The sequence below is a fragment of the Mus musculus genome, chromosome 16 (assembly GCF_000001635.26).
Source record: "Mus musculus strain C57BL/6J chromosome 16, GRCm38.p6 C57BL/6J".
Taxonomy (NCBI): domain Eukaryota; kingdom Metazoa; phylum Chordata; class Mammalia; order Rodentia; family Muridae; genus Mus; species Mus musculus.
Genome location: NC_000082.6, coordinates 33,060,190 through 33,087,990, shown reverse-complemented (window position 1 = coordinate 33,087,990; position 27,801 = coordinate 33,060,190). Strand labels below are relative to the sequence as shown.

Here is a 27,801-nt window from a genome sequence, read left to right as displayed (position 1 = left end):
TATCCATGTAATGTACTTCAATTATAGGTATGTACCATGCTCTGGTTCATAATGCTGAGCCTTTTCCCCCCTTGACCTGCTAGAGATCTAGCACAGGAGGCTGTAGATGCTAGGCAAGTACTCTGCTGCTGGACTGTACCCCAGCCTTCACTAGTGTCTTCTGACAAGAGGAAGGAAGGCAGGCAGGCAGGCAGGCAGGCAGGCAGGCAGGCAGGCAGGCAGGCAGAGGAAGGCAGGCAGGCAGGCAGGCAGAGGAAGGCAGGCAGGCAGGCAGGCAGGCAGAGGAAGGCAGGCAGGCAGGCAGGCAGGCAGGCAGGCAGGAAGGCAGAGGAAGGCAGGCAGAGGAAGGCAGGTAGGCAGGCAGGCAGGCAGGCAGGCAGGCAGGCATGCAGGCAAGAAGAAAGGGATGAAGGCAGGGAGGCAGGAAGAGAGGGAGGGAGGGAGGGAGGAAGAAGGAAAAAAGAGAGAACCAAGATAGAGATGACCCAAGCATATAAGGAACCTGAACAAAAAAATACTGCTATATGAGTGAAAAAAATTTCCCTATGCATCAAAACTAGTTATCCATCAAGGAAAAGGTTACATTCTTGTTTCATGTCATCTACAAAATTAAATTCTAGAAAGTTCTCAGGAAAATGGCACAATAAAGGTCTCAGGAAATTCTGGAATGAAATCAATGAGAGCTTGGCCCAGTCAGTCTTTTCAGAGCCCTGGAAGTAAGCAAAGAGCTGCATCAATTCGGGAAGCACTTACTCATGAAAGATGGATATGGTTCATGAAGAGCTGCCAGCTCTGTGGGCTCTCATGCCCTGTCTACAATCTCAAGGCCACGGTGAAAACCAGTAGCCTATGATGGTGGGAGCAAAGGGGATTTTTAAAAATGCAGGACTCAACTAAGCAAGCCAAAGAAACATTGTCTAGATCCAAGGACACAAACAATTGCAAAGCAAAATAATCGAAAAGCTGTGTTACGTGGTTAGTTCTCAGAAGAGGGCTGTGGGGGCTACAGCAACATCAGACAGAAGAGAGGTGGGACAAAGTGCTGTTAGCGACAAGAATATCCAACAACAACGGCAGGCCTAACTGCCTTATAGAAAAATATATAAACCAAAACTAAAATGCCAGGCTAGGGATGCAGCGCAGTTGTATAGTGCCCGAGCTGGGTTTGGTGCCCAGCATCATGTAAACTGGCTGTGGTGGGACACACCCATAATAGAGAATTCAAGGTTATCCTCAGCTACATGTAAGTTTGAGAGTTCGAGGCTAGCCTGGCAGTATTAGGCCCTATCTCAGCACAGAAAACCAGTCCCCTTCATACCGCTTTTATCACATCTGTTTATCTGCATAGAGACAAAGTTCGAAGCAGAGACTGAAGGAATGACCATTCAGAGACTGCCCCACCTGGGGATCCATCCCATAAACAACCACCAAACCCAGACACTATTGTAGATGCCAATAAGAGCCTGCTGACAGGAGCCTGATATAGCTGTTTCCTGCGAGGCTCTGCCAGTGCCTGACTAATACAGAAGTGGGTGCTCACAGCCATCCATTGGACGAAGCACAGGATCCCCAATAAAGGAGCTAGAGAAAGTACCCAAGGTGCTAAAGGGTTTTGCAGCCCCACAGGAAGAACAACATTATGAACCAACCAGTATCCCCAGAGCTCCCTGGGACTAAACCAACAATCAAAGTGGGACTCAGGCCTGTAGCTGCATATGTAGCAGAGGATGGCCTAGTTGGTCATCAATGAGAGGGGAGGCTCTTGGTCTTGCCCAGTATAGGGGAATGCCAGGGCCAGGAAGCAGGAGTTGGTGGGTTGGGAAGCAGGGATTGGGGGGTGGGGTGGATAGGGGATTTTTGGAGGAGAAACTAAGAAAGGGGATAACATCTGAAATGCAAATAAAGAAAATATCTAATAAATAAAATAAAAATGCATGGAGTTAGCCGGGCAGTGGCTGGTGCAGTTCTTTGTGGTGGGGAGGTCATGCCAGCAAGACTGAGCAATTGGTCATATTGCATTATGGAGAGCCAGACTGACTCAGAGGCCTGATGAAAGGACAAAGGGAACTTTAGTTCTGTGTCCTTGTCCAGGAGTCGACTTGGCAAGGCCAGTCGAGGGCTGGAGCCCAGGCCTCAGAGGAGTTCAAGGTTGCCGTTCCTGGGGACTGGACTCTTCCCCCTGGGCAGTGGTTATGCGTCCTTAAGCGGCTGTGTCTGAGGTATCCTGTGCTCTTTGTGAACACTGACTTAGCTCTCTGCTGACCTTGGCCGTTTCCCCCAACAGATAAAACGATAGATTAAATGACAGATATAAATGATGCTGTACTTAATGAACCTGCTTGGCACCAGTCATCAGCTCATGCAGACCTCCAGGTTCCAGCTACTGCTTTTGTTCATATTTATTTATTTATTTATGGAAGACGATGTTTAAACACAGTAAACAATGGCAGCAAGAAAACAAGGTTTTTAGCTCATTAATCAACCAACATTCTGTTTCCCATTCATTATCAAGGGTAATGTTTTTGCTCAGCACTCCCCACAGCCTCTTTTGGTTTTGTCTTTTTTTTTTTTTTAAACAGAGTCTCGTGCAGCACAGGCTCGCCTTAAACTTGCTATGCAGCAGAGGCTGGCCTTAAACTCCTTCATCTATTGCCTCAGCCTGCCAAATTCTGGGATTCAGGTATAAACTAAAACAAACGTTTTTTGTTTTGTTTTTTTCCAAACAGGTTAGAGCCTAACCCAGTTCTTCTTCCTAACAACTGAATGTATTACTCTAGTATCCCCATTTACACTGGACGGTCTCACAGAGCGGTGGCTTCTCCTGAATCCTGCCCTACAGCGCTCTCCCATGCCACAGATTATGCTCATGGAACCATTTATACTTTCCATCCATCAGGACCAGCATGCTTTTCAAAGACAAGACTACCAACCGAAAAGCACAGTCTAGGAAAAACACCCGTTTATACTTTACCATATATGTCTTTGTCCCTGCAGCACCCCTTCGGTTCTCTGAGATGAGGTCTCACGTAGCCCAGCCCTGAACCAAGTAACTAAAGGTGACCTTGAACTTCCGACCTTCCACCTCCACCATCCAAGTGCTGAGATTACAGGTGTGAATCACCACCACTTCCTAGAATTTTGTACTCTGTAATTACTCTAAAATATTATTATTTTACCGGAGAGCTTTGTAATTATATATATATAATTACAAATATATATATATATATATATATATATATGTGTGTGTGTGTGTGTGTGTATGTGTGTGTATAATATATATATATATAACCCTAATATATATACATATATACACACACACACATACACACACACACACACACACACACACACACACACACATATATATATATATGGGTTAATTAAATGTTTTTTTTATTACTTTCATTTATATACCAGTGTGTGCATATGTGTATGTGCACTTATGTGCAGGTACCCAGAAGACCAGAAGAAAGTGTCAGATCCCTGGATCTCAAGTTACAAGTAGTTATGGTAACTAATATGAGTGCTGGTAATAAAACCCAGGTCCTCTGGAAAAGCAGCAGGTGTTCTTAACTGCTGAGCCAATCTATCCAGTCCCAAGTGCTAATTTTTTTAGTTAAAATTGTATATTATTATTAGCTGTATGCATGCATGCATGTATTTATGCATGTATGCCTGCATGTCTGATGCATGTTTGTGTACCATGTGTCATGTTAGGCCTATACAGCATGCACTATGCCTGCTGAGTCATCTTGCCAGCCCCAGATGAACTGTTAATGTTGCCCCATGTCACTATCCCGAGAAAGCAATGGAACACTCAGCACCCAGGAGGACTTCCCTGGCACTGCCCAATCTGTAGCTACTTTACAGCAGTTAGCAGACTGTTCCCTAAAGCAAACCCATGTATCTTTTATCATGGCTAGCATCTGACTCCCATATAAGTGGAATATAGGAATTATTCTGCTTCATGTTATACCTGAGAAGTTCGGCCATGTTTCTGCATACAGCAAAGGTGAGATTTTTTTTCCCCCGGGACTAAGGATTGAATCTATGACCTCATATGCACATGTTCTATGACTGATCTACACCCCAGCCAATAGTGTGATGGTTTCTTGTTTCTGTGTTGGTCTTTTAAAAGTATTATGTAGTTTTTAGTTTTATGAACATACAATTTATTTATTCAACCTAGTCTTTATAGGTTTTGAGGTGGTTTATATTATTTGTCATTAATAATAAAACTGTCATTAGGCGGTGGTAGTGCATTTGTTTAATCCCAGCACTTGGGAGGCAAGGAATGGGTGGATCTCCGAGTTCAAGGTTAGTTAGCCGGATCTACAGAGCAATTCCAGGATATCCAGGGAAACCATGTCTCAAAAAACTCAAAACAACAACAACAGCAGTAGCAATCTCTAGTTTTTTCATGTGCTGTTATACACATGTGTCCTTATTTTAGATACTTAATTTGATATAAGGTCTTGTTGATGGTTCTTGTCCTGTGATTGGTATTCTCTACAAAGTTGATAGAGCTGTTTTCAGTATTTCTCAACATTGCTTATTTTAGGCCTGAACCGCTTGACTACTGCTAACTTAGTGGTTAAAACAATAACAACATCAACAACAAAAAAAAACAAACACAACCAATCCCTGCTTCCCCACTATACTGTGAAGTACAATGAGTTATAACGAGGCAGCAAGAGCCCTGAGTGTCCTGGTCCTCTGAACAAGCCAGCTCTCAAGTCCACTTTGTCTCAGAATCTAGAGTTCCCTTACGGTAGCCACGAAGACACTGTCATACACGGCATGGAAAATGCTGTGGTTCTCAGGTTCCATTCTTACATCCTCTAAAAGAGAAGAACGAGAAAGAAAAGAGCAAATACCTATAGTTGAAGGGCGGGAGGCCATCTGCAGACCTTGAAGTCAGGGGGTTTCCATCTTGATCATGGTAGAATGCAAAAAGACCAGCAGAGAAGCCCTGAAAGAAAGAATTAAAGTGTCCTACAGTAGGATGTGGAGTCTGAGTAGACACAGCACTGTCCACTACCAAGGAGGTGTCACAAGAGCACTACACAGCTCTGCAGAAGTTACCCCATACTTCAACCCAGCAGCAACTAAGTGACTGTATTTACAGCTTAAAACACCATGTGACTTGCTGTAAACATTTAAAAGAATATTTTTACCTTTATTTTTACTAATATGTATGTGTCTGTGTGAATGTCGCCAGGCATGCATGGGTGCTTTCAGAGCCAGAAGAGCATGCTAGATGCCTTGGAGCTGGACTTAGGGGTGGTTGTGATCTGCCCCACAAGCACTCAGGAAATGAATGAAGTCAGAGCCTACGAAAGAGCAACTTGTGTTCTTTGCTGTCAGTCACTTCTCCAAACGACTGATATTTTTTTTTTTAAATTTTGGCGTTGTGTTTTAAAGATTTAGTGTGTGTGTGTGTGTGTGTGTGTGTGTGTTTGTGTGAATACACTGTTGCTGGCTTCAGACACACCAGAAGAGGGCATCATATCCCATTACAAATAATTGTGAGCCACCATGTGGTTGCTAGGAATTGAACTCAGGACCTCTGGAAGAGCAGTCAGTGCTCTTAACTGAGCCATCTCTCCAGTCCTAATTTTGGTTTTTCAAGACAGGATTTCTCTGTGTAGTCCTGGTTGTCTTGGCACTCACTCTGGAGACCAGGCTGGCTTCTAATTTACAGAGGCCTGCCTCTGCCTCCTGAGTGCTGGGACTAAAGGCATGGACTACCACTGCCCAGCTGATATAAATGCTTTTTTTGGTTTTTCGAGAGAGGGTTTCTCTGTGTAGCCCTGGCTGTCCTGGAACTCACTTTGTAGACCAGGCTGGCCTCGAACTCAGAAATCCGCCTGCCTCTGCCTCCCAAGTGCTGGGATTAAAGGAGTGCGCCACCACGCCGGACTATAAATGCTTTTAATACAAGATTTTCTTAAGTATTTTATATATTTTAAATTTGTTTTCAGTTCAGGCTAAATACTACATATATATGTATATCAATGCTATGTTATAATGCTATCTTAAAGCTACCCTATATACTACATCTACTGTGCACTGCAGAGCACAGAGAATTATACTATTTTCTAATTCATCTGTGTGGTTTTAGAAATATTTTGGTACTTTTCCTTGCTGGAGACCTTATTAGGTATCATTCCCAAATGTGGAACAAAAGTTGAGAATATAAAAGCTGTACAATGAATTGCAGGGCCAAGCCCTTGCTATTTCAGTGACCTTTAATTATAAGGTTATTCTCTAAGACACCATGAACAGTAACAAGGAAAGTCTTTGCTAGCTTCTTCACCCACACTTACTAAGTCCTGAAACTGCAACCAGGCAACAGCACTATTGAAAACCATTAACTACTGGATGGTGTTGGGAGCTGGGGAGCAAGGGTGCATAAAAGCTCAAACTGGCATTATGTGCACACACGTCTATCTACATCTCTGAGTGTGCATGCGTGTGCATTTGTGCATTCATCTGTCAGAGACAGTCAGGTGGGCGTGAGGCTAAGTTGCTAGAATGGCTGTCCAGTGTGTATGAAGCCTTGGGTTTAATCCCCAGCTCTGCACACACTCGGTATGATACCACATGCTTGTAATCATGGCAGCAATCCTCCTGCTTTAGTATCTCAAATGCTACAAGTGCAGACCTGAGCCATCACATCTGGCTCCAAGATGCTTTCCTTCCCAAGTTTAATCCCCTTTCCAAAAGTCCTGTTATCAATGGGAATGACTGCTTAGGTGTAAATCATGCTAGATAGCCAAACGCAGCCTGCCCCACCCTGACCATTAACATTTGTATTGACAGAAACACAATTAATCAGGTTTTATCAAACACGAATCTAAGGACTCACATATCATATAGAACATGTATTAAAACAACAGAATATGTAACAAATGAAAGGTCTGAAGGAAAGGACAGAAGTCAGTAGCATACCAGGGCATGAATGATCTCATGCTTCACTGTGGACAGCATCCCGATGAACTCCTGGGGCTGGGTGGAGATCATATTTGGACACAGGTTAGCATATCCTGCTATGGGCCTGTTAAAATAAACATGACATTGTTTTTACTATATTTGAGAAGTATTATAATATTTGTTAACCTATACTTCTCTGAAAAAGACAGCTCAAGGACATTACTTGTTTACTATCAGATACAATTGAATAGCTAATTCTTATTCTTTTTCTTTACTGCCAAGATCCATACTGTTTGCTTTCCAACAGCATGAAAAAGAAATACTTGTTTTTGTTTTTTTGAGGGGTATGGGGGCTTCATTGGGGCCTTTCAAGTGCTCAACGCCCTGAGTAACGACCACTGTCTATCTGGCTGTCTTTCAAAACTGTGGCAAAGGGATGTGTGACAGAATCCAAACTGTTTCCTCTACTGTTGCTTTAACAGTTAACTGTGGAAATACCATAAATCTCACTGCCTACTTATAACAAATATTTGTCCTATTTAAGTAGAAAAATGGTGTTATTTCCTGATAGCATCAGACTTAGGTACTTTGAAAAAGTATATCATTAATGAAAACACTGCCACACAGACAGGTATGGTGGTGTAGTCCTGTAGTCCCAGAACTAGGAGGCCGATGCAGAATTGAAAGTTTGAGGCTATCCTGAGCTACCCAGAAGAGCTCATCTCTAAATACCACACCACAACCACAGTGGCTTCTAGATCAAGTGTGTCCCTGCCAGGCTCCAGCCCTCCCGGGCCCTGCTTCCTCCTTCTCCAAGCCTTGGACTTTCAACAGTCTACGGAAGTAGCCAACCCACCGCCACAGCACAGAACCAGGGCCTCTCAGACCCAAATGCCCTTCCGCTCAGCGGTGTACATCTGCAGCCCCTTCGTATTTTTATTTAAAATAAAAGATAATCTTTTTTATTACTTAAGACCTTTATTGCTATATGTTGAAGTTTGTTGACATTTTTCTTGTCAGGGAGTAGAGAGGAATCAAGTTGTTTCATTACAAATTAAGAATGAAGTTCTTAAAAACCTCAACTTGACTAGATACGAAATTAGTTAAAGACCTTTTTTCTTTTTTTTTTTTTTGGTTTTTTGAGACAAGGTTTCTCTGTATAGCTCTGACTGTCCTGGAACTCACTCTGTAGACCAGGCTGGCCTCGAACTCAGAAATCCGCCTGCCTCTGCCTCCCAAGTGCTAGGATAAAAGGCGTGCACCACCACTGCCCGGCTAAAGACCTTTTTTTCAAAAATTATTTATTATTTTTGATTGTCTGTGTGTCCGTATGTGGGTATTTGCATATGAGTGCAAATACCTATGGAAGTTTCTGTAAACAAGGGTGGTTGCCCCAAAGCACAGGATGTGCCTGATCGAGTGCAGGCGGGAGGTACATGCTTGACCTCCATTGGATGAAGATGGATATACATAGTTTTGTGGGGTTTGCCTTTATAAGCCCATAACTAACATAATTTGTGGCTATTCTCAAGGAATCCCCAGTATGGGCCTGGCAAGTCTTCACTGTCCAGACCAGCATTTAATAATGTTTGTTTCAAATGTGGCTCAAAAATTGTGGTTGTGGTCTTATTCTCAACCAGTGGGATTAACACAAAGTCTCAATGAGTTTCTTGGGCTCATCTAAAACTCCTTCTGTTGCCTAGGCTGGCTTTGAACTTGTGCTCCTCTTGCCTTGGTCCCCTGAATAGCTGGAATCACAGGCCTGTACCACCGGGCCGTGTTTAAAGGGGCTTCTGACAGCAACAGGGCTTTTTGCAGCATGAATTTGCACGCCTTCCACCTCTCTTTCTCTTTCTCTGTCCAGGCTGAGCTCCGGGCCTCACACAAGCTAGACAAGCACTCTACCATAAGCTGCATCAGCCATTCCTCTCCACCCCCATTTTGCTGCGGTTTGCATCCTGCTAAGCTGTATGCTAAACCCAGCATGGTTTACGCCTGGAATTCTAGCACTGGGGAAGCAGAAGCAGGAGGCGCCTTTGTGTTCAAGGTCAGCTTGGAGTCTACATGGTAAGTTTCAGGGCAGCCAGGCCTACATACACACAGGCTAGCCCCAAACTTCCAATCTGCCTGAACCAGCCTCCCAAGCAGCCCACACTGCAAGCACGTACCACTCTCCACCCGCAGAGGGTTCCCCGCCTCTTTATTTGGCTAAAGCCTTAGCAATGCTCGGGCTGCAGCTTTATTTTTACTTCTTCAAAAGAGGTCTTCCTTCCCAAATCAACTGAGTGGCATCCCCTGCCATTCTCGCCTTCTGTTCTTTGCTATAGGCTCCTGTGTAAAATATCTATCACACATAAAACTGCATGCTTACTTGTAGGTATAACTAACCATTATCTGTCTCCTTATACAACTGCTAAGTCCCAGGAGGCAGGTTCACAAGTGTGTTTTGTTCATCTTCTCTGAGGGCAGCATAATTAGGCACTATGGCGGTTGGTCGATTGGTGGTCAGTCCTGGGTATAGATTCACACAATGGAGTTCTTGAGACTCAGAATAACTGGCTAGGCGTCAGACCTACACCTTTGTAATCTCAGCACTTGGGAGTGGGGAGCGGGAGGATAAGGAACTCAAGGCCAGCCTCAGCTATCTAGTGAGTGCATTGCAGGCCAGGCTGGATTACAGACCACTTCTCATGGCTGGGGGCAGAACAGGATACTGTGCCAGGCTTTGATCCACATCATCCTTCCAGAGGAAAGCAAATCCTTCCCCAGGTGTGGTTACATTCATTGGTACAAAGGCCATTTACTCTTTAGCTATTCGTTCCTATCAATGTGAACCAACAGTCAAGCACCACAACCAAGTACGGAGGTGGGTAACAGGGCTGAGACATGCCTTCCTGCCACCGGCCCCTCCTGTCCGACTCCTGTGCTGAATTCTCTCACGGGAAGACAGACAGATGCAGAAGTGCCTTTGGCATCATGAGACACAGAAATGAGGTAAACTAACCTAGATTCAGTCAAGCTGGGGCTTTTCTATCCTTCCCCTCACTCATCTGGGCAAGTCAACTTGATCCTAATATATAAAGTCCAGCACAGCTTTTATAAAAGCAATAAAAGCTCACAGTAAACCGGGCATGGTGACGCACGCCTTTAAGAGGCTGAAGCAGGCAGATTTCTGAGTTCAAGGCCAGCCTGGTCTACAAAGTGAGTTCCAGGACAGCCAGGGCTACACAGAGAAACCCTGTCTCGAAAAACAAAACAAACAAACAAACAAACTCATAGTATAAAATAATTTGCTTAAACAATGTAGAAGCATAAAGAGCTGCAGAGATGGCTCAGCAGTTGCGAGTACTGACTGCTCTTCCAGAGGACTCAGGTTCAATTCCCAACACCCACATGGTAGCTCACAACTATGGCTCAATAACTCTGCAGCCACACAGCCAAGAAGTGGTACACAGACACATGCAGACAAAACACCCATCCACATAATATAAAAATAAACCATTTTGGAAAAGAAATCTGTAAAGAAGATAGTGAAAATGCCCTTGTTCTCCTTCCTGTCTCTTCTAACTTGCAACATCAGAAGCAGCTACTATTGCCAACAATACCACAAATGCTATTTTCAAGCCAGAACAGCTTCCTCTAACGTGGGGCGTTCAGTGCCCAGCCAGACAGTCCTAGAAACCAGGGAGAGCTGGAAATTCTGTCTTTCTGAGGCTTTTCCTGAGAACATTCAAGTACACACAGGCACTTTACTTTTGCAATGTTCTTTCAACACTTTAGGTCAAAATGTGACTTTGTGTGTGTGCAATGCATACAGTTTCGTTCAAACTGAGAACAGGAACTAGGATTCTGCAGCCCTAGCAAGTGAAAGCCTATTTCTCAGCAACATTCCACTGCCTCCGTCTATGAAGTAACTAAATTATCATTCATCGGGCAGCTAAAATATCATATGCCATTGATTCTGACACATCATGTCTAAGGTACAAATTTCAAGTAACTTCTTGGGGGAGAAAAGGAGTACCAGTGAGATCCACAAATCTTCAGAACCAGGTGAGGTTCTACAGTAACAAACCCAACAGTCACTGCAAAAGCTTGTCAACATTCAGCCTGGGGACTCGAGTCAACCTCACCAAATGCATAATCCATCTTCATTCCAACTTGACTGGACTCTTGATTACCGAGGCTATACACACAGTGGGGGTGTGTGTAAGATGTTTCCAGGAAGGCTGAACTGAGTAGGGGAGACCCTCCTTAATGTGGGCAGCACTGTGCAATGGGGTAGGGTCCCGGAGTGAATAAGGAGAATAAACTGAGTGAGAACCATCACATAGCTGCAGGGGAGAACCACTAGATGTCAGGGGTGCTGGGCCACGGACATCTCCTTAAGAACGGATACAGACACAGAGCCAGGCCAGCCGGAGAGAGGCTACCTGTGCTACAGATAGGATCACAGGGCACAGGGTGCATGAGCTGCCGGAGCCCAGATAATGTCATCATAAATGGCCATGTGAAATGTGCCGTTGGAATGGTGTTTGCTCTGTTGGGTTCTAGTTTCGTTTTTGCCAAATTTTTCCTTGCTATGTGTGCTCAGTTTTTTTTTTTTTTTTTTTGGTCAACTTGCTAGAAGCTAGAAATCAACTGGAAACAGGGAAGCTCAATTGAGAAATGCCTGCATCCGAATGGCCTGCAGTCAAGTCTATGGGGCACTTTCTTGATTAATGGTTGATGTGGGAGGTCCCAGCCCGCTGGAGGCAGTGCCGCCCACAAGCAGGTGACTCTGGGTTATATTTCTAAAAGCAAGCTGAATGTGCCATGGACAGTGAGCAGTAAGCAGCGGTCCTCCATGGTTCTGCAGCAGCTCCTGCCTCCAGGTTCCTGCCCTTGAGTTCCCAACGTGGCTTCCTTTGATGCTGGCTGAGACATCAAAGTACAAACCAAATAAACCCTTTCCTCTCCGAGTCAGCAACAGAAAGCAAATAGACACACTGTGACTGGCTTAAGGTAGCTCCTGGGGACCGAGCTCAGATCCTCACACCAGCAGAGAGCACTTTACCAGCTGAGCTATCTCCCCGGCCCCCTCATTCATCTTATATTTTTTACATTATGTGCATATGTGTTTACTGTATGTCTCTGCATGTGGAGAGGGGCCTTGCCTATGCCACAGAGCATGTGTGAACTCAGGTCACCGGGCTAGGTGGCAAATGCCTTTACCTGCTCAGCCACCTTGCTAGCCTCCACTTTCCAGTCTTGGTATGAAAATGTTTATTCTATACCACTGTATACTAAAAAGATATAGCTTAGTCTTTGATTTTTATAAGGTCTCATGGGTAAGAGACTGCCTTGAGTCTCTATGGAAGGCATTCTAAACAGTGGACATTTAAGCAATGCTAGAACCAGTAAGATTATGGGGACTTCTGCAGATCAACTAAGTACACCTTGCCTTGCATTATGCTATATATATCATATCATGCAAGGCATATGATATATACATATATCATATATGATCGGAGTGTTGGAGGACCAGGGGTAAAATATTGTATTTACCCCTTAAAATGCTGTCTCATGCTTGTTACTTCAGCACTTGGGAGGTGGAGGCAGGAGGAGATGAAGAATTCCAGGTTATCCTTAGCTACACAGTGAGTTTGAGGCCAGCCTGAACTACTACCTGAGACCATACCTCAAAAGCAACAACTATGAGGTGATGCATTTATGGATTTATAACAGTCCACTCTCACTGTCTATGTGTCTGGATTTACAATCATCTTGGAGACACACTTCTAGGCACGAGTGTACTTCCAAAGAGGCTTAACTGAGGAAGGAAGGTCTACCCTGAATGGGGGTGTCCCTAGCCTGTGGGGGTGGGTCCTGCACTGCACGTGTCTCTGCTTCCTGACTGCTAGTGCAGTATAACTGGCTCCCTCCTGCTCTAGCGACAGCTAGAACCAACCTCTGTCACACTTCCCCCATCACGACAAAGTGTGCCCAGACGTTAGGAGGAAGAGAAAACCCTTCTTGCCCTGATTTTTAAATTGAGTTTTATTTATCTTTAGATTTATTTTTTTATTGTGTGTGTGTGTGGCCTGCATGAATGTATGTGCACCACATGTGTGCCTGGTGTCTGCAGAGCAGAAGTTATCTGATCTCCTAGAACTGGAGTTAAGGATGGTTGGGAACCGCCGTGTGGGCGCAAGGAACTGAGCCTGTGTTCTTTTTGAGAGCCAGAGCTCCTAACCACGGAGGCATCTCTCCAGGTGCTGTATTTTCTGATTAGATGCAGATGTGCCTGAGTCCGGGTTTGTGCTCAGGTTCCTTTGGAAGTAGAGGATTACACACAGACAGTTGTGAGTCTGCGTGGGGTGGGTTCTGAGGACAGGACTAGAGTCCTTTGGAAAAGCAGGATACGCTCTGAAGGACTAGCCCTTTACCTTACTTTGTTGGGTTCTCTGGCATAGCAGTGGGAGGAAGGAACAATCACTCCACAGTGGCTGACAACTTTTCATAACACAGGCTTACTTCCTAAAACCATCCAGGAAACTGGAAGCATACTTCTGCAATCCCAGCATCCTAGAAGCTGAGGCAGGAGGATTACTAAAAATTCAATGCTGCTGGGCGGCGGCGGCACATGCCTTTAAGCCCAGCACTTGGGAGGCAGAGGCAGGAGGATGTCTGAGTTTGAGGTCAGCCTGGTCTACAGAGTGAGTTCCAGGACAGCCAGGGCTACACAGAGCCCTGTCTCAAAAACAAAAACAAAAACAAAAACCAAGAAAGAAATAAATTCATTTTCTTTCACTTAACATCCTGGAAGCGTTTGAATGGACGGAAATCCCTTTTGCTGAATGTATTTTGGGGGAGGACTCAGAGGAAAGCTCACCTGTCCATTTTTGCCTCCTGCTGACAATAGGCTGCGTAGGAGATGATGTTTTCGTGGCTGCACCTCTCAGTGGCCAGAGCACCCACATAAAGAACGAAGTCTGCGTCCCGCACACCCTCTGGGTCAAGCACACCCACTGCTCCACACGGCCACTTACCCTCTCGGCAGACCCTGCATTGCTGCATACACAAGTGAAGAGAAAAAGCAGACCAGAGCATGGGTCAGCTGAGCGATAGTGTCAAGAGGTCACAGACTGGGGACATGTTACTTAGCTTTCACTTACTCTCCCTACACTCTAACTGACGTCGGGGACTGAGCAGGCAGGAGTTGCAAACCTCTAGTCCCAGGACATGAGAGGCTGAGGCAGGAGGACTCTGAACACATACCAAGCAATGAGGTAAGACTTCTGGCTCATAAACAAAACAAATCAAGGACCACCAATCCCACCCGCTTTCCCCTGTTCTATTCTTAACTCTTTTGAATTTATTTCACTAAAATTTTTACTTGATACAAATGCTCATAAATTTATAAACTCAATGAAAGTAAATGGCTACTATTTATAAAGATCAACAAACTAAGATGCAGGATAAAGAGAAACAGAAATGGTTTTGAGCCCCCAAAACTAGGTGTGCTGGTTTGTTCTAAATGTCCATGTTCTACAACCTAATATGTGAGAAGGGGGCCTCAGATTAGGAATGGTCTAGACCAGGCTGGCCGGTAGGTGTGCCCGTGGGAGTGGTCTTGATTGTTAACTGATGTAGCAGGGCCCAGCCCACTAAGGTTGTACCATCCCTAAGCTGGTAGTCCTGAGCTGGAAAGGAAGCTAAGAAATCAAGCCAAGGCCGGCAGAAAGCAGCACCCTCCATGGTTCATTGGCTATTAACTTTCTTGGTCTGAGGTAATGTGGTACGGAATACCAACCAGGCCTGCCTTGACTTCCCTTAATGATGGACTACAATCTGCCACTGTAAGCTGTAAGAAACCCTTTGCTCCCCAAAGTTACGTCTGGTCAGGTATTTATCACAGTGACAGAAATGAAAGTCAAACACTCAGAGAAGGGGTTTTCCCTCCACGCCCACACCCCTGTGCTGTGCTGGAAATGGAACACACAGTAGGTGGCACTCTACCACTGACCTTATCATATCTATGATTTTTGCAATTTCCTTGGGATATGATTATTTCAAGTCTAATTAATAAAAACTTTTAACCTAATAGGAAGTTATTTCCCATTATAAAGAAAACTTGGGCTGGTAAGAGGGTTTTGCTGGTAGAAGCAAGGCTGCCAGTATGGGCCTGAGTTTAAGCCTTGGAGCCTACCTGGTCAAAGGGGAGAGCTGCCTCTCGAAAGACATCCTCTGACTTCCACACAATGTTGTGGCGGGCACACACAAACGCAATGGATCAATAAGTAATTAAGCATTAAAAAAAAAAAAAAGCCAGTATCTGGGAGCACTTGGGAGACAGAGGCAGGTAAACAGAAGTAAATATGAGGCCAGGCTGGCCCGAATGGCGAGTTCCAGGGCTATGTAGAGACCCTATCTCAAAAAGTAACAAATAAGTCAGTAAATAAATAGATGAATAAATACCAAGGCAAATTCATGGGCCAGCAGGCGTGCTCAGCCGAGAAAGCACTGGCTATGCACCCTGACAACTTGAGAGTCTGACCCCTAGGATTCAGAGTGGAGGGAAACCCAACTCCTGACCATTGTCCTTTGACCTCCAGATGAGGGCGTTGGCATGCACATGCCTGCACTCACAGAAACACATCACAATACTCGAGCACACACACACATGCATAAATAAAATAATAATAATCAATTCAGAATTTTGTTACAAATTTTTAGGCAATACAAAAGAATACAAGCACGAGGTGGTCCCTTCACGATATCACCCTTGCGTACAGTCTAAGATGATTTGTCTGTAGCTGTCCAAGCCCATCTCACTGTGCCTGAAACATTTGTAGAAGGTTCCTAAACAACTATAAGCACCTAGCTCTAGCTGTAAGCCACGAGGGCACTGCTGAGAGGCTCAGCAGGTGAAGGGGCTCACTGCCAGGCTGCCCGCCCAAGTCTTATCCCTAGTACCCACATGGTGGAAGAAAAGAACCTAGCTGGGCGTGGTGGCGCACATTTTTAATCCCAGCACTCGGGAGACAGAGGCAGGCAGATTTCTGAGTTTGAGGCCAGCCTGGTCTACAAAGTGAGTTCCAGGACAGCCAGGGCTATACAGAGAAACCCTGTCTTGAAAAATCAAAAAAAAAAAAGAAAGAAAAGAAAAGAAAAGAACCAGCTACTACAGGTTGTCTCTGGTCTCCATACATGCACCATGGTGCTTGCACATCCACCCCACACCATATAAATAAATGTAGAAAATAATTTTTAAGTAATCAATATCCTGTGATTTTTTTTTTTGGAGTAATGCTTTTGAAGAAAGTGGGGAGGAACCCCCAAATTTCCATTTCATTTATTTCTTTATTGTTTTTACGTGTGTGTCTCTGCGTGTGTGCATACTATGGAGTCCAGAAGAGGTCATTGCAGCCCTGGAGCTGGAATCACAGATAGTTGTGAGCCACTTATGAGGTGGGCTAGGAACCAAACTCCAGTCTTCTACAATAGCAGCAATGTTCTTATCCACTCAGCCACGCACTCACACTCACCACCACCCACCACCACCCCCCCTGCACCCCCCAGCAACTCTTAATGGAAACCGTCAGGAGCTGAAGAGACAATTCAGTAATTAAAAACATCACATGCTGCTCTTGAAGAGGACCCAAGTTCAGTTCTTAGCATCCACGTTAGACTGTGTACATCTGCCTGGAACTGGAGTTCCAGTAGATCTGATATCTCTGGCCTCCATGGGCACCTATACTCATGTGCTCATAAACATACACATACATGCACATTTAAAAAGAGAAATTTTAAAAAGGGAAGAAAACCAGGGATGCCTCAATGGTTAAGAATATTGGCTGATCTTAACAGGACCCAGGTTATGCAATTGCTCTTCCCAGGACCCACAGAGCAGCTCACTACTGTCTGTTAACTCCAGTTACAGGGGATCTGATGCCCTCTTTTGGCCTCTCCCAGGAACTGCACACACATGGTATATATGTATGTATGTATGTATGTGTATATATATATATATATATATATATATATATATATATATATATATATATATATATATATGCTCATGCAGGCAAATTAGCCATACACATAAAATCAAAAAAATAAATAAGAGAAAAAAAATAGCATCTGAACTGACCTAGATTGTTTAGTGTTGATTGCATATTTTTCCAGATCTTCCTCTGTCTAATTTATTTTGCTTTTTGATTCAAGTCTTGCTATGTAACCCAGGCTGAAGCCACACCTGAGTCTCCTCCCTCTGTCTTCCCAGTGCTGGGATTACAGATGTTATCTCACACAGGCTCGATACATAGGGCTTTTGTTTTGGTTTGTTTTGGCATGCGCACATCTGTACTCTTTAGATAAACAGGCTAACTAGACCCACTGACTTCCAACCTTTCTTCTTTCAGTTAAGAGCGTAAGTATCTCTTCAAGTCAGTACACTGATGTATTATTATAGCCTGGCCAGTTGCTAGTATTTTTATGGGATAAAGTTAGAACTTGGATTGAAGCTGACAGTTTATATTTTAGGAGACATTAAACTGCCCTTTTAAAATGCTAAAAGAAGCTGGGCGTGGTGGCATATGTCTTTAATCCCAGCATTTGGGAGGCAGAAACAGGCAGATTTCTGAGTTTGAGGCCAGCCTGGTCTACAGAGTGAGTTCTAGGACAGCCAGGGCTACACAGAGAAACCCTGCCTCAAAAAAAAAAAAAAAAAAAAAAAGCTAAAAGAAATGTTCAGGGGTGGGGGTGAGAGGTGAACTACACTGCTGCAGGAAATCCAGGCACAAATGAGCCAAAGAGCAGATCAAAGAGGCTTGAAAAGCTGTGAAGCTCTGACCCCTACCTGCATCAGCTGTCGGGAGTCACAGCGGCAGGGAATGTAACTCAGCTATAGAGTACTAGCCTGGCATTCAGGAGGCCTGGGATTCACTCCAGAGTACCACAAACAAAGGAAGTACTGTGCCTTCACACTTTTATCTAAAAACTCGTGCTGAGAAAGATTTGGAATGTCTCTTTACCCTCTGGAGTAGAAAGACCGGCTGAGCACAGGCAGTCTTACCTGGAGGTGCTCCTCCGGCACTATAACAGGCCCGCACTTGGTATGCACCGCACACTCTCCAGTACAGTATCTGTGTGGATCGTTTTCCTTCCGTAGGTACTGGTTTGTCGCACATTGTCTTTAGTTTATTCATACATCAAAATTTACAAAAAAGAAAGAGAATAGTTCACAGCAGTTAAAATACAGCCATACACTTGTGGAGGCCTGAAATAGATGTTCCCAGTAAGCATTGGCATACTGCCCCAGGCACCATGGGCCCTAACTTTCTGATCATACACCCCATGTGCTTCACCACCACAATAGAAAAGTAACTAAGACACCCCTATATTGCTCCATTAAGAATGGTTACTCTTTTTTTTTTTTTTTTTTTTTTTTTTTTTGGTTTTTCGAGACAGGGTTTCTCTGTATAGCCCTGGCTGTCCTGGAACTCACTTTGTAGACCAGGCTGGCCTCGAACTCAGAAATCCGCCTGCCTCTGCCTCCCAAGGACTGGGATTAAAGGCATGCGCCACCATGCCCGGCTAAAAGTGGTTACTCTTTAACTAGCCAGGCAGCTCACTAAGGGACTTCAGGTCTATGGGAAGTCCCCTTGACTTGGGTTATCAAATACCTCACAAAGCAAACGGCACAACCAAACTGAGGAGGGAGGAGAAGAAGGGAGGAGGAGGGAGGAGGGGGGAGCTTACAATGGGAAGGCAGAAAATGGGGCCCTTCTGTAGGTGCTTTCTGAATCCTTTTAAGTAGCTTGTAGTTTTGGTTCTAAAACCACACATAATAGACGTCTACTGTAGGTTCCGTGCATTGTCACATTGGTAAGCAGGGAGGTCACAGGGCTAGACGAATGGTGGTAATGATCAATGTCTGATGTCACATACCTGCTAAGTAAGATCCTGCCAGCAGGTCTTCGAACCTGAAATGTTTTCTCTAAATAAGAAATAGCTTGAGGGAAAAGTTTGTTCTAAATAAAAGAGAAAAAAAAAATCTAGTTAGAAGAACAGCCATGGAATACACTGTGTTTACAATCATGGGGGCTGGTGAGATGGCTAAGCAGGTAAGAGCACTGACCTTCCAAAGGTCCTGAGTTCAAATCCCAGCAACGACATGGTAGCTCACAACCACCCATAATGAAATCTGACACCCTCTTCTGGTGTGTCAGAAAATAGCCACAGTGTACTTACTTATAATAATAAATAAGTCTTTGGGCTGGAGTGAGCAGGGAATGGGTGAATGGGGTTGACTGGAGCGAGCAGAGGTCCTAGAAAAATTCAATTCCCAACAACCACATGAAGGCTCACAACCATCTGTACAGCTACAGTGTATTCACGTACATAAAATAAATAAATAAATCATAAAAAGAAAAAATAATCAAACATGGACTACTAATGGCTGTAAGAGCAAGTAAGAAAGCTAGGATTTGGGAATACGGACACCTGTGCATGGTCATATGGCAGCAGGGAGTATCTCTGAGGAATCGATGACGAGTTCTCTAGTGGAGCTTGGGAATAGAGCATTAGGCAGAAACCTCCCCGCTCACCTTACACCCTAGGAAACATAAATCCCAACGATCATGACTGAGAACACTAATGAAGATACACTCCAACTGTCAGTGATTATCTTATGTAGACGCTCACTAAGTTCTGTGGGCCATAGAGACATGTGTGGGACGCCATAGTCTGATGAGGCGGCTCGGCAAAGTAAAGGCATTTGCTGTGTAACCCTCATAATCCTAGCTCCAGCCCAGAAATAATCCTCAACGGAAGGAGAGGTCAAACTCTGAAATTTGGTTCTCTGACCTCCACCTGTGCCTGTGTATGCACAGGCGTGCACCTGTGAGCATGTGCATGCACATGCATGTGAGAACACACACACACACACACACACACACACCCTTCTTGATGAGAAGGAATCTATGTAAAAATTCGGGCTGGTGAGATGGTTTAGTGGAGAAAGGCATGTGCCAATCAAATCTTGACCTCTGCTGGGCAGTGGTGGCGCACTTCTTTAATCCCAGCATTTGGGAGGCAGAGGCAGGTGGAGTCCTGAGTTCGAGGCTAGCCTGGTCTACAAAGTGACCAAAGTGAGTTCCAGGACAACCAGGACTATATGGAGAAATCCTGTCTGGGGGTGGGGGGGGGACAACCCCCCCCAAAACCCAACAAAACAAAACCCTTGACCCCTGCTTAATCTTGGGAAGCCATGATGGAAGGAGAGAACTACTTGTGAAGGTTGGCCTCTGCCCCTGCACATGTGCTCACATCACACACACAGTAGTGATGGTAATAATGCCTCTGCCATGCCATACTGTCACGTCAACTAATCCTTAGGACAAAGAACACTCCCATCCAGAGAATGGCTCTCGCCACGTGTTGCCAAAAATGTCCTTTGTACCCTATCCTTAGCACGCATTGTTCCCCAAAACCTTGACAGACTAAGAAAAAAAAGATGAGAATACTGATTTAATATCAAATTATAAAATGATAACATCAAATACCAATGAAGTTTTACTAAACATATCACAAAACATCTTTATTCAAATGAGAATAAATATATATACCACCAACATCTTTTATTCATTCATTCACAAACCAGCCGCGTATGTGTTTCTTTTTCATAGAAGAATTAGCACATAATGGAATGTGCGTATCTGAAGTGCACAACTGAGGAGTATTTATTATTACATACCTTTACAAGATATCTTTTCTCAGGGAGCAACCTGAAAACATAAGGAGAAAAACATAAGAACTGCCACTCTAAGGGTTGGTGAAATGGCACAGCCTGGCGGTAGGACACACACATGCCGAGCGGGCACAAGGCCCTGGGTTCAGTCTCCACTACCACATAAGAAAAGTACGGCCGCCCTGAGTCAGAGCACTGCCCTATCTGTCAGGGTTGTACCTGTTGAGGGCTCTGAGTCGCTCTAGATGGAGGCACAAGGCTTCCAAAGTCTCCGCTTACCTCGACAGGTGTGGGAGACATCCTGCTGTGCCCAAGCATGGATGGATGGGACTAAGCATGGTCACTCACTAGCTCATTCATTCAGAACGGCCAGGCTGCAGAAGGACATGGACTGCCCTATGAGCAGTGCATCAATGACTTCAGACCCCAGTCTGTGCTCGGGGCTGCTCTCAGACCACATCCTCTAGCTACTCTGTATCTTCTTCATCAGAGTTTATACTTGCCTTGCCTCTGATGTTTCCTTTGAATGCTTACTGACAAGTGTCTTCCAGGTCTGCTATGGCCACAGTCAAGTAAGGCCACACTGGTTCTCTTTAAATTATTCACGATAAGCAGTGTTAGTTACACACCATGGCCTTTGCCCTTTTAGGATGAAAGGCAATCTCAACTGAGTTCTGTGTTAGAGTTACACCAGCCTTCTCTAGTTCCACCTTTGGATATTCTGTTCGTTCGATAACCACGAAAAAAATATCTTTAATACTTAGACGGACACTAGAAAAAAGCGACCAGACTGATGCAGTGAGTGAGTCTGAGGCCAGTCAGGGCAACACAATGAGGTGACAGCCAGCGTGGCCAGCACAGGACGTCGCAAACAAGCAAACAATAAACGCGTGGCAAAGGAACAGCAGACTTACTCTTCAATGCTCTGGTCGTAGATGGTCTTGATTCGTAAATGCCCGTCAGCATCTCTCTTCGTGACATGATTTGTCTTAAGATGGACCTTATTTATGACCTAGAAGAGTGAATGGTCTGAAAAATCTTTTTTAAAAGTGGGTATGACATTTTTCTTTACTCAAGTAAATTTAAATATAATAATGTGTGTTCATTTAACTGCCCAATTGAGACCTAAGTAAAATGAGCTAAATTTTAAGTGTGACACCCCCTAAAAGTCCCTTACCTTATATTCTATGATGTTAGCATTCCTGAACCCCAAATGTCACCCAAGAAAAATGTTATCATCTGAGAGATAAGCATTTTGAACTTTTGACGTGAGTAAATTGTTACAGTGACACAGCTGTCAGAAAGGCTCGGGCTTGGTGAAGGCTTTGCAGTTTGTCATACAGAATCTAGTTTTGCTGACCCCAAGCCTTTAGAAACTGACGAGAGAGGCTGAGTGGGCAGCTCACACCATCAATCCCAGCATTTGGAGTTCAAGGCCAGCCAGAGTTACGCAGGGAAGAGTTAGACTTTGTCTCAAAAGAGAGAAGAAAATGACAGGAGACTGAAAATGTAAGAGTGTGTGAGAGTGTGCTTGTGTGGGTGTGTGTACATGAGTGTGTGTTTGTCAGTGTCTGGTGTGTGAGTGTGTGTTTGTGAGTAGGTGCGTGTGGGCAAACACCATCTACCTTGTTTTTGGAGTCGGGGTCTCTCACGGGCGAGGGGGTTGCCCAGCAGGCTTACCTGTTTGGCCAGTGAGCCCCAGAACCCCTCCTGTCTCCGCTTCTCTACGGCTAGGATTTAAGTATGTACCTTCACACTCGGTCAGTTTTATTTTTTTCATTTTGGTTTTTCAAGACAAGTTTTCTCTGTATAGCCCTCGCTGTCCTGGAATTCACTCTTCTATAGACCAGGCTAGCCCCGAATTCAGAGATTCACCTGCCTCTGCCCTGAATTCTGGGATGACAGGCGTTCACCACCCCCACCTGGCTTTATTATTTTGATTCTGTAACCCGAGTTCTAGGACACCTAACTCAGGCCCTCAGGCTTTAAAGGTGCTTTACCAAAGGAGCTACACAGCCCTAACAGGACCTAAAGTTACCCTTTAAGAAGAACAAAACCTTCTTACAAGAGAATAACCCCCACCCCTTTTTTTTAAGAGACAGGATTTTTCTATGTAGCTCTGGCTGTCCCGGAACTCACTCTGTAGATCAGGCTGGCCTCGAACTCACAGAGATTTGCCTGCTGGGATTAAAAGCGTGCACCAGCACCAGGCTCAGGATGACCAACTTTATGTAACTTATGAAACACAGGGAAAAAAAAAGTTTTAGCTAAATAGTAGGCTATGCATAACTCATTCCTATAACTCTAACAGTGAATAATCGCTTCCTTCATTATTTTTCTTACATTTAATATTTCTGAATATTTATAGAACAAAAATGGGATCACTCATTTTGTAGAAAAATAGCTATGCTGCATGCTATTGATCTACAGTGTGTACTGTCCACTTTCGTCCCCTGGCAGACAGCCTGCCTGCAGTCTTCCTCCTCACAGGCAGGTGACAGCGCCCTCTGTCCACTTTCGTCCCCCGGCAGACAGCCTGCCTGCAGTCTTCCTCCTCATGGGCAGGCGACAGTGCCCTGTGGCTTTGGTTGTGCTCAGCTGCTGCTGTTACTTTACAATGCTGGAGGCTAACCCGGGGCTTTGGGGTCATACGTTCTATCAGTGGACTACAGCCCCACGATGCATTCATTAAGTTGAGCGTATATTGGGTGTCTTCATATGCAAGGCACCGTGGCAGGTACTTGGATACATGTATGACATCTACATTGCCTTGAGGTAATGAAGACGGCTGAGTCCGGTAATTCCTAATAAACTGATTCAAGGTCACAAACAGAAGGCACGAAAGTCAACTTTAGAGGAACAGGTTAAGGAGAGATGTTGTGGAAAAGGGGCTATTTGAGAAAAGTTAAGAGAAACATAGCTTATTCCCTCTCTGACTTACATACGCACTAGACCACATACAGACTGCAGAATCCAGAGCACCAAACTCAGCACTAGCATACAAAAGTGGAACTGCTAGCTTCTAGGAATGGAATGGCAGCGTCATATAGATAATATATATTGTCAAATTTGGAAGAACTATTTAAAACCAGTTCCACTTGAAGCCAAATGTGGTAATCCACCCCTATAATACCAAGACTTGGGAAATGAAGGCAAGTAGAGGCTACAGAGTGAGTTCCATGCCAGCCCGGGCCTCAGGAGACCCTGATTCAGAAAACAAAACGACTAAAGAATACTAGTTGAAGGCACTAGAGGAGAAAAGACACAGCTTGCAAGGTCTGCTTTTGAAATACAGGAACGGTGCCTCTGACTTGTAAGGCCCCCTTTTCCCAGGGGTTTTGTGCAGGAGGCAGAACACAGAGCATTACGGGCTTAATGAGAACACATGTTCAGACCTTACAGTAGCACAAGGTAACGGGGAGAAAGACTGCGAGGGGGAGGCTCACAGTGGCCACTACCTAATGAAAACTTAACAGTTACGAGACCCAGCAGAAGAATGTGATGTGTGCTGAGGGAAGAGAGCAGGGAGCAGAAACCACCTCTTCAGCCCTGAATTGAAGCAACTCCCTTAATGCGACTGTCATGTGCTCACTGGGCTTACAGGGAAATGAGCGTATAATAAGGTGTCGAGGAAGGCTAGCAATAACAGAAAGAACCAAACGAGGGGGAGGGGTGTGTGTGTGTGTGTGTGTTAAAAGAACACCAACAAAACAAAAAGCTCACTGGAGAGGATAAACGATGAGCAGAGCCAGAAGTGATATCATACTTCTACAACCCCAGCACTCTGGAAACTGAGGCAGAAGGATCTCAAATTCCAGGCCAGCCTGAGCTACACAGTAAGTTCAAGGCCAGTCTGAACACTGCAAGGCAAGGCTGAAAGCTACGCGTAGCACAGAAGAGAACCTGGTTCAATGCCAGAATACAGATAAGGCCTCCAGACGAAATGGGAAGAACGCTCTACTGGGGAGGTTTTGGTAGGCAGATCTGAGTGAACCGAGACTACAAGAATTTATAAAGACTGAGAGAGAGTTGAGGTGAAAGGAGGTGCAGACTTTACAGAGCAGAGGGGATGGGATAAAGGCAGCAAAGCCATAACTAACTAGAAAACGAATCCTGAACTTTGGTCTCCTGAGTTTTCTCAGTAGTAGCCTTCCTACCAACAGCTCTGTCTGGTTCTCCCTTCAACTGTTTCTCAAGTCTTCGGATAAGAGGTTCTCGGTGTGGTGCTTAAGTAAGCAGCATCAGTATCTAGGAATCCGAATTGTGGGGATGCATGCCAGAGCTCCTGAGTCAGAAAGTGGGGGGAGCGGGGCGGCAATCTGTTCTAACAAGCGCTTCGATTATTCTGATGCTCGTCCAAGTTTGTGGTACTACTGGCTAAGCGGAACGGGAGGGGACAAGTGCCTAACTCAGCTGCTCTGCAGGCAGCAGGGGCTGACGGCGGGTCCCGCGGGTCCGGCGGGTCCTGCGGGTCGGGCGAGGGCTTTCTCCTGCAGAGCACCTGCAGTCCGCCATCCGGGACGCCACACCCTCCACGTTACTCCAGCCACTCCCTCGCCCGGCCCGTTCGCGCCCCGCTTCGCCCTACCTCAGTGTCCGAAAGGACGTGATGGCGACACGGAGGCGAAGTGCCCAGGGAGACGGGAGCAGCTCCGGCACCGGCCGGGAGCCCGCCCAGCACAAGCAGGACGCCTCGCACCCACAGGCAGCCGCCCCAGCGGCCTCGCGGCCCTGGTCCCGGGCCGCCCGCTCCTCCAGACCCAGCGGCCGCCATCTTCGGGCCGGCGTCGTTACCATGGAGTGCGACGCCTCCTCGCCGCCGCCCGCCCTCGCCGCGGACAGGTGGCGGGCCGTAAGCCGCCTCGCCATTGGCCGGCATTACGCCGGGTCCGGCGGAGGACGAGGGCAGCGGCGACCGCGGCGACGCGCGGAGCTGGCCAATGAGCGCCGCGGGGCAGCCCACGTGAACTGAGCTGTGGGAACCCTGGGCTAGCGGGGATTAGTGCAAAGCGGTCGGGCGTGCGGAGCGGCGCATTCAGAAGCTGCTGCTGCCACTTCATTCCGTAGCAGCTAAGCGCTCGGCCCACAGCTGGTCCTGTGAACCAGACCCTTCAGTCCACTCCAGCACCATCACGTAACTACCAAAGCTATTTGGACAGCCAACTAGGGTTATGGTACATATGTGACAGCTTGTCTACCCACTACACAGGGAAAGTTAGAGAGCCCCGAGCTACAAGGTTGAAGTCTGCGCAAAGGTCACTTGCCATAGCATGTGTAAGTCATTCCTTATACCTTAAAGGAGTCTCAACCTTTCTCTGCTTACCGCAAATACTTAATTCCCAACATTGGCTCAACTTTGTAAACATAACTATTCAGCTTCCAAAGCCCATCCCGCCTCTTTTTTGTTGTTGTTACTGGGTTTCTCTGTGTATCCCTGGCTGTCCTGGAACTCACTCTTGTAGACCAGGTTGGTCTCGAACTCAGAAATTTGCCTGCCTCTGCCTCCCAATTGCTGGGATTAAAGGCGTGTCACCACTGCTGGGCTTCCTAACTACTTTAAAGATGGAATTCTAGAAATTGTTTAAAGCAGCACTTATTGTCCATTCAATTTCAGTTCTCAAAATTGCAAACCCCACCTCAGTTTATGGTGATTTGTCAAGATAGATCTGACACCCTCTTCTGTATCTAAAGACTACAGTGTACTTACATATAAATCTTTTAAAAAAAAAAAATCCCGCCGGGCGTGGCAGTGTACTTACATATAAATCTTTTAAAAAAAAAAATCCCGCCGGGCGTGGTGGCGCACGCCTTTAATCTCAGCACTCGGGAGGCTGAGGTAGGTGGATTTCTGAGTTCAAGGCCAGCCTGGTCTACAGAGTGAGTTCCAGGACAGCCAGGGCTATACAGAGAAACCCTGTCTCGAAGAAAAAAAAAAAAAAAATCCCAGCGGAGTACCTAAGACCCCTGTGCCGCTCCTTTCAGACACCTAACCTTTCCAGTGGTCACTGCTGACCACATAACTGACACACAAGTAGCTTTTGGGGAAAACAATTTAGATTATAATAAATCCAAGACTGACACCCCTAAAAAGTAGTTTCCAATATTAAGTACATAGGAATCTAGTGAGCTAACCTAGTTGCTCTTTATTACTCCTTTGGAGACCACTCACAACCCAGCAAGGAACACTTTTCCAAAAGTACAACTTGCAATGCCAACTTCGCTTTGAACTAACCAACCTTTCTGGGAACTGCCTTGTGCCCTCTGATGCAGTTTTCCCCGCAATAGTTGCAGTACCATCATCTTGGTGGAAAGGACTCAACCATTTTTTGGGGTGTGGGGGTACCTCACTATAGACCAGGCTGGCCTTTAACTCAAGAGATTTGACCACCACTGCCTGGCCATTTCTTTAATAGCTCAGGCTCTGTAGCACAGTCCAGTCTAAATTGGTTAATAAAAGAACTTGTTAGCAACCTAAATATGCCTTATTTCCAGGATATCCTCAAACCTTCATGTGTTTGAGAGCCCTGCATACTTTTGTAAATATGCTATTATCAACCCTGCAGGTACTGAAACCAGCCATTTTCAAGGGCAGTTTTCCAAGGTAGAAATAAAATGCACTAGTCTGACCTTTTCAGGACATACTACTTTCACTTGACCAATCCCAAATCAGTCCCCAACACCACCATGCCATCCTACCCCCGTTTATCCAGACAAGCACCATTCAAATTCTTCCCAAGTCCCTCCTGAGTTCTGGATTTGTATGGGGAACAAGCATGCACTATTACCATGGTGCCTCACCTCACGCCCACAGCATGGCAGTGGTCAGTGTCTCAGTGAGATCCACCTCAGGCCTATGATGACTTGATGCTTCTTTCACTAAAAATCTAGAATGGAAATCACGCTCCTATAGGTTACTCATATAACCCAGCTCTGCTCCAGCATTAATTAACAGAAAACTTTTCCTGAGACAGGCTCTCACTATACAGTCCTGGCTGGCCTGGATGTGAGCATCTGCACTGAAGGTATATGTCACCTCACCCAGGAAAACTTTTTGTCTAATACTATTACATAGAAGTTCCTTGCACTCCAAAACTGCTATACAACTCCAAACACCTTAACAAAGAGAAACTCAA

General features: G+C 45.4%; 1 protein-coding gene across 6 annotated transcripts in view; it reads right to left on the bottom strand.

Annotated features, from left to right (window-relative positions):
* Lmln (leishmanolysin-like (metallopeptidase M8 family)) overlaps positions 1–26,121 on the bottom strand; it is a 65,826-nt gene extending 39,705 nt beyond the window's left edge. For 4 of the 6 annotated variants that reach the window (XR_384560.3, XR_384561.3, XR_384563.3 and 1 more), the window contains exons 1-8: positions 25,257–26,121; positions 21,583–21,680; positions 20,675–20,705; positions 18,868–18,950; positions 17,993–18,110; positions 13,808–13,986; positions 6,955–7,060; positions 4,878–4,972 (exon numbers count right to left, since the gene is read on the bottom strand). Coding sequence is in view for 2 of the 6 variants with exons in the window: in NM_172823.2 (NP_766411.1) it covers positions 4,878–4,972; positions 6,955–7,060; positions 13,808–13,986; positions 17,993–18,110; positions 18,868–18,950; positions 20,675–20,705; positions 21,583–21,680; positions 25,257–25,442 (896 nt within the window). In the remaining 4 variants the exon portion in view is untranslated. The remainder of the gene's footprint in view (positions 1–4,877; positions 4,973–6,954; positions 7,061–13,807; positions 13,987–17,992; positions 18,111–18,867; positions 18,951–20,674; positions 20,706–21,582; positions 21,681–25,256) is intronic. The other 2 variants (NM_172823.2, XM_030249110.1) reach the window with 2 other exon arrangements.
* Positions 26,122–27,801: the final 1,680 nt, after the last annotated feature.